Below are 14,352 nucleotides of genomic sequence, written 5' to 3' on the forward strand. Positions count from 1 at the left end.
CCGCCACTGAAAGACGGGAAAACTAAGCCATGCAAGACACAAATCAGGTCTCCGTTAACAACTTGTAAAATTACAACAAAATCACTATTCCCTATGCGAATCATGGTGGTGGCAGCATCATGCTGTGGGGACACTCCTCTGCACTCGGGCCAGGGCAGCTGGAAACAGACCAGTTAAAGGTTTTCAGACTGGCACTGATTCCAGCGTGAAAACGACCCAAAACATGAAAACAGTTTAAATGGAAAGGTTCCGATCAGAGGTGTCCAAAGTGTGGCGCAGGGGCCATTTGTGGCCCCCTGAAGGACTTTAAAGTGTCCCCCCCAGGATGAAATCTGGCGATTTGTAGCTGCAACTGCAGCGAAAGGTGGAGCTGTAACGTCCTCACACCACACTTTTCAGATTTTAATTTGCACATTTAAAAACTCTGCATCGTTTTCTTTCACAATCATGCTCTACTTTAAGTTTAATGTTTTAAAAAACATTAAGATGTGTGTTTTTAAGTGGCCTAATGTGTTAAATGTTTAGGGCGTCTGAATAGTTTTGCAGGATCTGCTTAAAGTTGAAGTCAGATAAAGTTTCTTGAGCGTTGCCACAGTGCTGCGTCACGATTAACGATGTTAATCAGGTATTAACTCCCTGAGCAGAAAACACTCAGTCTGGAAGACTAGCTGCTCTTTTTCATCACTAAATCTGATGACACAGAACCTGATCCGTCGCTGCATCAGTGTCTGCAATGCTGCAGAGTCAGCAGAGGAAGGAGGAGGAAGAGGAAGGTGGCTGTGACTCAGGTGGGGATGACGAAGCACTTTTCGATCTCTTCACAACAACAAAATGGCCGTGGGGGGCTCGTCATCTTTGCATTAATTAGAAGTAACTTGTTGCAGTGAAGCTGGAAAGCTGATGTGGAAGAGGAGGAAATGACATCACACGTCAGGATTACATGACAAAATGTCAGCTGGTTGGCCGGTTATATAACATGGGTTTGCATCCAGACCAGAGTCGGTCTGGATGTGCAACCAGAGAGGCGGTTAGGGGCGGGGATGCTGCATGGGGGGCGGGAGGGAAATGCTGCAGCATCCAGCCATCTCTCTTCCTCCTCATCCTCTTCCTCCTCTCTCCATCTCGTCAGTATCTGCTCTCTCCTCCCGTCTCTCCTTCAGTCTGCGCGCTGTGGTCCTGCTGTGCACCGCGATCAGCGCTCTGCCAACCAGAGGAGGAGCTAAAACAGGCACGCGCACTCTCAGACATCCCACATCATCATCATCACCACCACCACCACCATCATCATCATCTCTGCTGCACGCTCACTGTCAGCACCAGCCAGGCCTGTTCAGAGCAGGGGAGCCCAGCCGATCCGTCGCCCACAATGGATGTACTGATGAAAGGCTTCTCCATGGCCAAGGAGGGGATGGCGGCTGCTGCAGAGAAGACCAAAGCAGGGATGGAGGAGGCAGCAGCCAAGACTAAAGAAGGGGTGATGTATGTAGGTATGTAGCCTGAAAAGGAAGAGGAGAGGAAGATGCACTGGATGATGTGTAATAATTTATTTTGGTTTTCTATCTGGGTGAAAACCAGCGAGAGAAAGAGGGAGGAGGAGGGAGAAGTGAGCGCTCTCAGGATACCGCTGCAGGACTGCTGCAGGACTCAGGGTGTGGGGCTGGAAAAAGTGATGATGACAGAATCAGACGGGGTAAAGAAGTTGCATCTGGACGGGAAGAGGTGGAAATCTGGCATCTGATGGGCAGAAATTTAAAAAAAATTAATTTGAGGGAAAGAAAAGGGGGGATACTGCGGAGTCCCGGGACGGTGCTGCAGGCTTTCGTAGCACGAATTCAAGATCAATCGAGTGAAACAGTGGGATGACAAAATCCTGAATGTCGCTTTATGAAACCGTTTTTAAACATTTTTAACCATTTTTCAACCCCTCTTGCTGTAGTTTGCAGCGATTTTAATTTTAGCTCCAGCAGAGACTGCGTCACATCTCAAGGTTACCGCCTGAGAGGAGGAGGGGGGCAGATAAGGAAGAGGGGTGATAAAGCAGGAGGTGGGTGAATGGGTCCCAGTTGTTGGCCGCAGTCCGTCCCTTCCGCATCGTCTCTGACGTCAGGCTGCTGCTGCAAAGTCTTAATGGTGGCGTCCGAAAGCAGGAGTCAATGTCAGGAGGTGAAAAAAAAGAAGAGCAGCTCTAACTCTGCGTTGTTTGTTATTCGTCTGAAAAATCATCTTTTAAAAGACAAGAACAGGATGCTGCAGATACTAGGGGGGGGAAAATAAAGGTGGACCTGAGCAGGGGGGAAAAGAGAGGGAGGAAAGATGAGGTCACTGAAGTGAGAAGGATCGATGGCTCTGATGAAGACGACAGTATCCGCCTGCAGTCGAGTGCACATGCATCAGCCTAAAAATAGACAGTAGCATAAGCAGTGGAGGTTGTTCATCTGGGTTATGTGGCTCTTTACCCAGAGCAGCACAGCCTCGAGGGCAGCTGAGAGCATCTGCTGTGATTTGTTTTGCAGTGTAAGTTCTGTAGCATCCCATCACACTTTAGCATTTCGGCCTTTTGTTTTCATTTTTATAGCAAGCTCTATACTTCTGTGTCAAGTTACTGAAACTGACAACATGACCAACTTTCTGAGTAATTTAGCTAATAATGATTTGATCAGTGGAGGAAAAGGCGGAGTATTAAAATTTCTTCCCCCGATGGTGAGTCGATTCTTAAATCTGGCCTGCGAATTTCACACTTTTGATCCCAGTAAACATTCACTATTCGCAGCATATTTCAAAGATGTCAGGACTTCATGTGTGAAAAATATGTTTTATTTTCTCAATTTTCAACAATTTGTTTTCAATTGGGGAAACAGTTACAGTCGGTAAAAGAAACATGAATCTACAGCTTTGCTTGATAAAGTCGCAGCATTTGATCATCTGCAGCTCAAAATCTTTAAATAATATTATAGGGAGTTCAAACCTGAGCTAGATATCAAATATTTTTGATATTTTAAATGAGATTTTATTGTTTTTACATATGTTAGTGCTATTATTATCATTTTACTTTAAGACTTACATGTAAAGTGCATTATAAATAAATCATTGCAATAGATTATTCTCCACCGAACATGACACTGTTTGAGATTTAATCTATTCAATTGATTTGTGAAAACATAAAACTGCATTTTAACATTTTTAAAGAAGAAAACCGCAAGAGCAGCCATTGGTTAACAAGGTCTGCATGCAGGGCAGCAGAACAAGTTTCTGTTATAGGAAAACATCCAAATGTTAAGATGACTTTGTTTATTTTATTTGATTTTTTTTTCTTATTCTGAATAGAAATAAGCCTGAAAAGTTAAAAAATAATCTCCAGAAAATATTAAAGTCTCAATCTGTCTTTATTGCACTTCTTTATAAATTAGGGATTTTTATACGCTGGTGTTCTCTCACAAGCTACATTATTCAAATTTTATTTTTCTAATAATCACGTTTTAGTGGATCGGTCGCAGCTTTCATCAAATCAGGATCACTACAGAGCAAATCCTCTGCTGGACAAAAAAAAAAACACGATTAGAGCTCCATATTTGCATGTTTGATATTAAAATTTCATAAAAATATTTCCTCTAATCCAAGCAATCTTCATTTATTCAGGCAAGACTTAGATTGGGATTATCATTTATGGTCGGGATTATTTCTTGCTCTGATCAGTCGTGTCCTGCGCGTCACCTTCTCCTGACGGTCAGCCGTTTATAATTTAAAAACTCTGAACATTTATGCAGCTTGTTGTGCAGACAGCGCCACTCGTGGGGGCTCCTTCGGTTAAACTAAGCGAAAAATGTCTGTTTCACTGCAGCGTGTGTGTGTGTGTGTGTGTGTGTGTGCACTTGCGCACCTATCCAAAAGGGGACATTCGCGTCGTTTTACACTCACCAACACACATGTGTGTGTGTGTGTGTGTGTGTGGTGTGTCCTGCAGTACTGCTCCATACTCAGGCACGTGGATGGCGTACCTCGGAGAGCGTGCAGGGCGAGCAGCAGGCGGGGGAGGGAGGACGTGGTGTGGATGCATGAGGCAGCAAATCGCAGTTTCTGCATCTGTTCCGACCATCCACAGAGAGAGGAGGCTCGGGTTGATGCTACTGACCACGTTCTGCAGAGTTTTCTCTTCCTCCCTCTTATTTCAGCGTAGATATTTTCCTCCCCATCCATCCGTCATTTTTGCAGATTATATAACTGGAGTTTAATCCGACCAGGATCATGCTGCAGAGAGCACAGCGCTGGGGAGAGGAGGGCGGGGCAGGTTTTAATTGTTTGGGAATTTATTAGGAGAACCGAGCTTTTCAAAGATACAAAATATAAAAGAATAACTAATGACTAACAGCAAATTGCAGGACAAAAGGAGGCGAGGAGAAGAAAATATTCAGAATATTGAGCAAACACAATTGGTCAGATTGCAGCCAAACCTCACTGTATTTTATTGTAAAAGCACAAAATCTACCAAGTATCTAGTTTTGTCTAGTTTTAGTGTTTAGTCTAGTTTTGTCTTGATATAAAACAAAACTGTAGGATCTTGTTTTAAGTAAATGATCCATTAATATTGATGAAAAAGTATTAGATCCACATTTTCCCTACATTATTAGTGAAATTATCTGCTTGTGGAACTAGAACTTTTTCATCAATATTAAGAAATTATTGTCTTAAAAGAAGCTCATATGCAGCTCTGGAAACAAGAAAGGAGCCACTTTTAATGACCAGTTCCTCAGATTTATTTTTTTATAGGTAAATGTTTGAGTGAAGTGAACATCGTTCTTTTATTCTATGAACTACTGACAACATGTCTCCAAAAATCCAAGCAAAGATTTGTATTTATTTGCAGAAAATGAGAAATGGTCAAAATAATGAACAAGGTGCAGAGCTTTCAGACCTTAAATAATGCAAAGAAAACAGGTTTATATCAATTTAGAAACAACAATACTAATGTTTTAACTCAGGAAGAGTTCAGAAATCAATATTTGGTGGAAGTGCAGTGGTATCTTCATTTTTTCCAGAGCTGTGTTTTTGCTGAAAAGTTATTTTTGTTTTTTATTTTAAGTGTACTAAGATATTTACACAAGAAACTCGACCAAAAATAGCACAATTTTGTGTTTTTGTAATGAATCCAACAGAAAACTTAAAACGGTTTTTGAATGTTTTAAAGATAAAACTCAAAAGTGTGGCATGCTTTTGCATCCAGAGCCCTTTACTCTTGTGCCTCTGAATAAAATCCAGTGTAAACAAAATGCTTCCACATATCTCAGTCTAATCTCCAACAATCTGACGTTTATTAAAGATTTGCAGGGAGAGAGCCAATGCTGAAAGGAGAGTATAAAAAATCCTGCCTGTAGTTTGTAACAAACTATTTAGTGAAAACAAATAAATCTATAGCGATCAGATCAATTAATTGCATTATAAAGAAAAACAAGCTCCATAATTTCCATAGGTGATTGTTTTTCTCGTATCTCTTTCTATCAAAGTCTTCAGTTTGGTGCTTTGGTCTCAACCAACACATTTTTATTATTATTATTTTGTTTACAGAGACTTGTGTCCTTTTTGTTTAATGTTTTGGGTGTTTTGCTTATTTATTTTGGAGATTTAAAATGTCTGCCACTTCCAGTTTTAAATGATCATTAGAAATTCAAGTTTATTGATCTTTGATAGGGTGCACTTCCATTATTATGTCTTCATTATAATATTACTTGAAAATAGTAATATTATTGTTTAGCGCAATAAATTGTTATTAAATTAAGACACAGCAGACATGGAAGAAGGCGCTCTGGTCAGATGACACAAAATATGAACTTTCTGATCTAATAGCTAAATATTATGTGTGTTGGAAAATTAAAGCGCACCACTCTGAGTAAATCATCTACATGATGCACGGTGGTAGCAGAATCATGCTGTGGAGATGTGTTTCTTCACTAGGGGCAGGAAAGAGAGTCAGAGTGGATGTGAAGATAGATGAAGCTAAATACAGGACAATCCTGAAAGAAAAACGTTTTAAAAGTTAAGTTCAAATCCACCTAAATTCAATTTAATGCAAGAAAAATGTGCAAAGCTGAACCAGTAGGAAGAGGTGGTTATGCAAAATATTCTTTACAGTGTCTGAATATATCGTAAGCACACCACACTTTTCAGATTATTTTGGTAAACAATATTGAAAATTAATTCATCACATAATCATTAAAATACTCCATTAACAGCTCTAATGTGGCAAAATGTGAAAAGCTTGAAATACCTTTGCAAAGCGTCTTGTTTTCATTTAATTTCTTCACTATTTTCAAATAAAACCAAGATGAAAGCTGCTGGTTACGAAATAGAAATTGGAAAACAAAATTCTTTCATAGATAAACAGAAAACTGTGAAATATGCCAATTGTGAAAGAATGTAATTTTTGTTTTCTTGGGTCTGCAGGAAGCAAGACAAAGGAAGGAGTTGTGTCCTCAGTAAACACAGGTAAGGAAAGCTTCATTTGATAACAAATAAAAATGCACTGATCAGGCTTTTATTAACCAGACTGATTTACAGTTTAGAAACCACAACATTATCTAATTAAATGCAACAAACATTGACAATAAAAGAAAAAATATATATTCTGCAGTTTGTTTCACAGAAGAAATGGATATAAGTGCAGCAGAAAACAAAAGCTTTGAAACTGGATCCCTATCACACCGTTTGTCGCATATATTTTTAATATATTAAAAACAGAAGTCCTGTTTTAAAACACAACAAACAGCATTTAATCTACTCAGCTGATTATACTCAAGGCTGATTATTGGAAACGATCAGTGGGTCAGAGACACTAACTCTTAAATTAAGACTGAAGTTTCCTTTCTTGAGATGTTCTAAGAGTGTTTTCTGTCGTATTACACAAAGAAATGTTTTATAAGATAAAAAAAAAAGCTTCAATGTTTCACAGAAAACCAGACTATAATCCAGATGAAGACGTCTCACTGTGAAGAACAGACCGTGTCGCCATCACTCAGTAAATCAGGATTACCAGCTTTCTCACCCATTAAATTTTAAATTGTTAAAATGATTCAAAAGATTTAACTGATCCAATCATCTAAATCAGTCTGACTTGTTTTAAATATGGAATAAAGAATAAAGAATGCAACTCATTATTTTTTTCATTTATGACAGATTTGTTTGTATACCATTTCATTTCAAATATTGATATAAATAGATTAAAGTATGCAACAGAAATCTTGCAGCTCTTATTAGATAGCATTCAAATTACATCCACGAAAAGCTTCGGGTTCACTGAACATCTGATCCGCTCTCCAGGAGAATTGAGCCATTTTGATTATTTGTTTATCTTTTTTTTTTTTTTTTGTAAAGATGGCGGGCTTTTAAACACTCAAAAATTGCTCTTTGGATTGTAAAGATTAACAATAATCCCTGTACTGCGGCTGTGATTGGTGTCCTACTGACGAGAACCCAAACAAAACCGCAACCCAGCAAGAAAATCCCAATTAACCTCTGTTGTTTCTGTCCGTGTCAGTGGCCAACAAGACCGTGGACCAGGCCAACATCGTGGGAGACGCGGCGGTCGCCGGGGCCAACGAGGCGTCACAGGGAACCATCGAGGGCGTGGAGAACGTCGCTGCGTCAACCGGGATGGTCAGTCAGGTCGGTTACCATGGTGACGTTTTTACAAGTCATCCATCATGGAGTTGCTGAGCAACGACAACTTCTCTTTATGTAACGAGTCGATCAAACTATTAACTGCTGTTTGGTTTTTGGCCACCAGAGGGAGCTATTCACATCATTGTAACGCTGCAACACTGAAAACGCAGCGTTTATGTGCAACTCTGCTAAGTATTATGCACTTGTTTATTTAAATTGATCTCTAAACGTATTCTTGAAATATATATATATTTTTTAAAACAAAGACTTATTCTGATCCAAGTTCCTCCAGATTTTATAGCAGTTTGTTTTTTCCGACTGTAAATCTGAATCCATCTTAAACATAAAGACTTCACGGATTTTTTCACTTCACGAGGTGAAACCCAGATGTTATTTTTACAATAAGTGTAATATAGTTCAAGTGTTTATTCTGGATAATTTAGATGATTATGCCCCAAAAATGACGTTTGTCGGCAGAATTAATATTACATAAGACCAATTTAAAACGTTTTTTGTAATGCAAAATGTTAAGTCGTGGTCCGCACAGTTATGCAGAAGGTTACTGACGTTACAGTTGTTCATCAGAGAATTACCAGAGGCACAAAAGGTCTTTGCTCAGGAAATTGGTTGTTCACAGAGGTCTGGATCCAAGCATATCGAAGGAAAGTTCAATGGAAGGAAAAAGTTTTCCATCAGGGACACAAACTTTTGAAATGTAATTAGTGAAATGAAAAATGCTTTTCAGGAATAATGTAATTTATTGTGATTAGAGGAGGACCAGAGTCTAGTGAGTTTTCTTTACTCAGCCTCCATTCCTCTATATTTATCGTTTGTGTGTAATATTGCACAAATACACTTTGCATTTGTATTTTTGGATGCAAATCTGTGCTGTTATTTATTGAACTTGCGAACTCCTGACACCTGTTCACCCTTTCTCTGATTTTTCTGTTAACTTTTCTGTCGGACGTTAAATGTTCTCACATTTAACTCTTGTGACTTTTGATCTTGAATGCAAGAAGTTATTTTATTTTATTTCTATTTTTGTGGTGCCAGTGTCTCCTGTCTTGTGTTGTTGTTGTACTTCAGGTCAATTCTCCCCTTCGCCAATTTACCATTTCTTCCCACCTACATTCATAATGTACACACAAATAAAAACGTTTCGTACTCATGTACAAAACCACTTAGTATTTGGTTCTGAACTATTGAAATGAATTGTGAATTTTAATAATCCAAATATACAATAAGTAGAGGATTTTATTTATTCTTTATTTTACCTGGAATAATCTCAATAAGATCTAAAATGTCTTACAACATAATCGTTCCACTTTGAAAACACAAGTTGAAATATGAATTAATTGGATTGGATTAATAGCATGATTAGAGCTTAATAAGCTCCAAAAATAAGAATTAAAACCAGAATCATTTACAAATCATATTGCTGCAGATACACTTAGCCTAATATTTTCAAATTTGAGCCATTTGTTGATTAGAGACACTTTTATAAATCTTTTTCTCGCACTAAAAAAATTGTTCCTGAAGTTACAAAGTGCATTTCTTCTTAGAAAAATCCAAACTATTTGTAGACAGATACCTGCCTAATCAAGGGCAAAAAAATCAAGCAGAAGTTTACAAAATCCACATAAAAGTGAAATTTGTGTTTGCTACATTTTAACACAATTTACTTAAATAGTAAAGAAAAAGGATCCAAATATGGACCCTTGAGGGACTTTCTGAATTAGCAAGGATCAGGAGGACACACAAAAACTGCAACAGTTTGTGTTTTACCAAACATTTTAGGATCTTTTGAAAACCTTCTAGTATCTACCAGTTTACAGCATTATAGAAAATAATCAATGGATTCTGGGAACAAAAACACCAACATTCAAAGTGGTGAAAGGGCGAAATGACCAGAATTTGTTGTTGTTGTTCTCATTGTTTGTTTTATTTGCTTTTCTTTTTTATGCCGTTTGTGTCTCATCTGTGTTTCTCTGATAGGAGGAGCCCATATATGAGGTACCTACTGAACAGCAACATGGGGTTTTTTTAGCTCTACCTGGTTTGGGTTTGGTTTGGGTGATGAGGAGGCGACGCCCCGCATGCTAACTGATAGCCGCTGGTCTAATCTGTTAATTTAAGTCTAAGGTTTATTGCTGCTTGCTGCAGGTGAGCATCAGGAGGGACGGTATGAAAGCTGCTGGTCACATTACAGCATTTTGAGTTTAAAACAACAAATAATGTAAAAAAAAAAAAATCTTTCAAATCTTCAAAGCCTTTTGAAGATTTGAAAGCATATTTATGCTCTTAATTTGTAAGGATTACAAAAAATTCAGATTAACTGGAAGCAAATTACAACAAAAAGAGGGAAAAGTTAATTTTATTTTTTTTTAAAGTGCCTTATAAAAGTATTCGAACCCCATGAACTCTGAGTACGGTCCTAAAAAATTACTGACCTTTTGGCTGTAGACAAATGTACGCCACACTTTTCAGATTCTTCTTTATGTAGGGGGAAAATGCATAAATACTTTCACAAGGTATTATCTTCTGCTTCTTTTACCGTCTTTTCTGCTGCTCACTTTGGTGTAAGGCAACGTTTTACTAAATTATACAAAATCTTTTCATTTCTAATCATTATTTCTCCTCCAGCTTACCAGATCAGGTAGTTACTGACACACAAAGTATTCCTTGATATTTTTATCCCCCTTTCAACTTTCGGTTTGCAAACTTAAAAACTATAACAAACTAACAGACTAAAAATCACTAAGCATGTTGATTTCTTCCTCCCAGCATGTTTTTCCATTCAAACCAGTTTGTAAAACGACATCTTAGTGAAATCCAAACTTAAACATTTGTTGATGCTGAGATCGTTGCACTGTCACCGTCTCACTCTTTCGTTGTGACAGACAGTAATAATCAACTCCAAATGTTTTTTTAAAAATGTTTTTTTGACCATTTATGCCGTTTTCTCCTCTGCAGGGAGAGTATGGAGGAATGGAGCAAGGAGGGGAAGGAGGAGAGGTAAGAAAACAAACCATCAAATGACGAGCAACACTTCAGCCTCAACAGGAAGTCAGAGTTAATTCATTTACATATAACATACTAAATTATTCGGTTGGTAATTGTCCTTACAAAACACAACCTTACAAAGTATTTTAAGTCTAGTTAGTTTCTAGTGGAAATGTTTTACTACACAGAAATTAAGAAAACTAACTTACAAGTAACTTTTCAGCAATTGCAGAAACTTGTATTAAGTGAATATTTCCTTGATATTAATGAACAAGCGGTAGATTCATTGGCATATTATGGGGAAATTGTCTTGTTATGAGTAAATTTATCTGGAATTAGTGCTTTTCAATCGATATTAAGGAATTATTTACTTAAAACGAGTTTCTATAACTCGATAGAAAAAGTTACTTGTAAGTTAGTTTTGTGTTTTTTTAAGTGCAATAAGATATTTGCACTAGAAACACCTTCAAATCAGACAAAAATTGATGTCAAACCTTTGTGCAGCAAAAAATTTTGTTTGTGCCGCTATCATTTTAAAGATATTAAGAAATGTTTCCAGAGGTCATGAAAGGTCAACCAGCCGCCCCAGCTTCTTCAAATAAGACAAAATTGGTGTCGATCAACTCAACTATGTTTGTGCTCATTTGACTTTGAAGATATATATTAAAGTTTGAAGGTCATTTTGATTCAGTGAAAGTGATGGGGCTGGTTGACCTGCTGACCTTTAAACTTTCAAAGCCAAAGCAGCACAAGCAACATTTTCTGCACAATCGTAGTGGAGTTGATTGTCACCAATTTTGATTTGTACAATGTAGGGAGAGGGAGAGAGGGGAGAGGCTGGTTGACCTTTCATGACCTCTGGAAACATTTCTTAATATTTTTTAAAATGATAGCAGCACAAACTAAAACTTTTGCTACACAAACGTTTGACATCAATTCTCTCTGATTTGATCGGGGCGACTTCACTCATCATCATTGACGTCTAAAATTGATAAGGACGACTTTTGTTAAAACAGGCGTTTAGGTATCAAAAACAGTTATTAATTCATTTCTAGCAGTCATGTGATGCTTCCATTGTTCTCATTTCTAGGGGTACTAGTCTCCTTCCGGACCCTCCAGCTGCCCCTCGCCTTCCTCGCCTCGCCGTACCAGACTCCAGATGTTCAGCATATTTTTTTGTGACTTTTCGGAACCAAAATCAGAACAGACTCTTCCAGACGCCGCACCTCGGCTTTCCCCTCACCGTCTAACCCTGCAGCCCGTAGCGCCCCCTCTGCTTCCCCGGCCTCACCTGTGTGTTCGTGTAGATAAACCGCCTCCCCCGTGTCGTTGCCACCCGACTGAGAAATTTCAAAAATCACACCAAACACAAAAAGACACACCTCAAGAAGGTGCCAGCATGAGACACGCACATACAGAACATACCATAAATACCAGCAGACCACACACAGGGCAAACGAGTAGCTGTAGGAGATTACAACAGAGAAACTTGTCTTAATAGCAGAAAAAGAAGTCATTGTGAAACCGAAGGAGCTGCATGAGAGGTTGTGCGTGTGCTGCAGGCCGTGTGTCCGTGTTCAAGCTTGTGTGCATGTGTTTTCAGCAGGGATCCCCGCGTTCAAGAACTGTGCTTCAGTTTGTGGCAGTAGGATGCATGAGCTGACGTTCCCCGTGGTGTTTTCTCTCTCTATAGGGCGGCTGTTATGTGTTGCAAAACGCCGGCTTTGTGCGTATGTGTTCGCTTCAGCATTTAGAAACAGGGTCAGCGCAGTAGAAGTGATGAGCAAGTGCAACGTGACGTTATGCATGAGCGTTTTCAGATGTCTGTACATGCGGTGATGTGTTTGTGTCCGCAACGTCGGGGTAGGAAGAAAGAGCGTTCAACAATCAGTTATTGTTCGTTTGGTTGGGTTTGGGTGAAGAGGTAGAGTCCCTACGGTTCGTACCAACAACAACAACTGGACAGTCTCTGTCTCACCATTAATGTGAAAATGAAAACCAGCAAGTGTCAAACAATTACCGCCTGAACGCTGTAACCATTTTACAGTTTTCACTTCTCTCTTGAAGAAGGTTCACACCTTGAAACGTGACCAGAACAACCCAAATATCGAACCAAATGGAGGTTCGGGTCAGTAAGTCGTGTTGTTGTTCTGACTGCAACGTAAAGGCAATAAAAGCTGCTTCCAATGAACTGAAGAAGTCTTTTGAATGAGAGGTAAGAAATTCTTAAAAAAAACACGAGAAGTCCAGTTGCCTTTTGATTCAACACTTTGAAAATTTGTACCAATGATGAACAATTGGATTTTAAATAAACATTTTCCAAAATAATTTAAATTCTATGCATCAAAAGCAACAAGAAGAGGAAGTAAAAACAAAAACTATCACTGAATCAGGTTGTAGCTTAAATCTGTCCTCTAATGTTTCTGCAAAATATTATTTCAAAACTAAAACACAACAAAAAAGTTATATTACTAGCATGATGAGTGTTGATTTAATCGCCTTTACAGACAAATAACATTTTTGTCAGGATATTTTCAGGTTGGTGTTAAAATCCCTTTGGCAGAAGAAGAAAAAGATGCTCACTTCTAGACATAGACTTGCTTATTTCAACAGAAAGTACTTTACGGAAAATGCTAAAAAATTAAAGAAAAACAGAAATATTCATCTTTTCCCTCGCGTGCGAGTTGAGCTTTGGGAAACCATTTTGCATGCAATTACGGGAAACATCCAGTTGAGTTTCTGGGTTCACCTACACCAGATATACCAGTGAGTCCAGTTTGATGAAAAGAAGAGGAATGAAGGCTTACGATTTGTTTTTAGCTAAGCTCTGTGTGGTTATCTACGCTGAATGTGTTCCCTCTCTGCTGTCTCGGCCAGTCGGATAGCCCCCTCCCCTGCTGCTGAGCGTCACACCATCAGTCATCGCTTTAAGAGTGTGTGTACGTGTGTTCAAGTAGAGGAGCTTCAGCCAGAAGAGTGTGTGCATTTTTAAAAATTTTTTTTTTTACTTTGAGGTCAACTGAAACCGACGACTGCATGTTGCCTTACAGAGCGGCACACCCATAAAAACGCACAGAGACACTTCAGAGAAAAAGAAACACAAACCAACACAACACACACACACACACACACCTAACCTGAGTCACGCACTGTGTTTAAGTTGGCATCACATCAAATTTGCTGATTTTATAAATCGTAAATGTGAAAATAAAAAAGGTTTTGTTGAAATCCAACAATGGTGTCGATGTCTTTATTTGTTATGGAGGAATAAAAGTAAAGGAATAAAAGCAAAGTTACCAGTAAATGCAGCAAACTGGTAACTTTGGTAACCGTTTCCTTTAAAAGGATAGGCACATTATTTCAAGTGGAGCTGTGTGGAGAGCTTATGTGCAATCAGTATCTTACACAATGCCTAAAACTGTCAATGAGAGTCAAAGGCAACATCCTTGGGTCAACTTTAGTGTCTAAGACATGGTAACCAATAAAATGGATTCTACGATGAGGGAAACTCATTTCTTGCACCATCTTACAATTACAGATTATGCAAAATCTGATTTATATTTGCAATTTACTCAGAAAAATCTAAATTTTTGAATCTTGATAATTGGAAAATGAATAAAAGTGTATAAATATAAAATATTTTTTCCAGACTTGGATATTTTCTTTTGGGATTTTCCTACTTTTGTAATAAAACTGGGG

The 14,352-nt window shown here is 38.4% G+C and overlaps 1 protein-coding gene across 3 annotated transcripts; it reads left to right on the forward strand.

Annotated features, from left to right (window-relative positions):
- The first annotated feature begins 1,084 nt into the window (after positions 1–1,084).
- sncgb (synuclein, gamma b (breast cancer-specific protein 1)) lies at positions 1,085–11,846 on the forward strand. 3 transcript variants are annotated; one of them, XM_032574679.1, is made up of 6 exons: positions 1,085–1,487; positions 6,436–6,477; positions 7,526–7,653; positions 9,646–9,663; positions 10,624–10,665; positions 11,744–11,846. In XM_032574679.1, the coding sequence occupies exons 1-6, from the start codon at positions 1,367–1,369 to the stop codon at positions 11,750–11,752; spliced, it is 360 nt and encodes a 119-aa protein (XP_032430570.1). In that variant the 5' UTR covers positions 1,085–1,366; the 3' UTR covers positions 11,753–11,846. The 3 variants fall into 3 exon arrangements, with proteins under 3 accessions (XP_032430570.1, XP_032430571.1, XP_032430572.1); XM_032574680.1 differs by lacking the exon at positions 9,646–9,663; XM_032574681.1 differs by lacking the exon at positions 9,646–9,663 and having other exon boundaries at positions 7,526–7,644.
- The last annotated feature ends 2,506 nt before the right edge of the window (positions 11,847–14,352 follow it).

The sequence above is a fragment of the Xiphophorus hellerii genome, chromosome 10, assembly GCF_003331165.1.
Source record: "Xiphophorus hellerii strain 12219 chromosome 10, Xiphophorus_hellerii-4.1, whole genome shotgun sequence".
NCBI classification, from domain to species: domain Eukaryota; kingdom Metazoa; phylum Chordata; class Actinopteri; order Cyprinodontiformes; family Poeciliidae; genus Xiphophorus; species Xiphophorus hellerii.

Bases quoted from the DNA above. Each gene is read 5' to 3' on its own strand.
- sncgb (XM_032574679.1), top strand. From the start codon at position 1,367: ATGGATGTACTGATGAAAGGCTTCTCCATGGCCAAGGAGGGGATGGCG. The intron at 1,488-6,435 runs GTATGTAGCCTG...TTGGGTCTGCAG, and splicing joins AGAAGGGGTGATGTATGTAG to GAAGCAAGACAAAGGAAGGA. The intron at 6,478-7,525 runs GTAAGGAAAGCT...TGTCCGTGTCAG, and splicing joins TGTGTCCTCAGTAAACACAG to TGGCCAACAAGACCGTGGAC.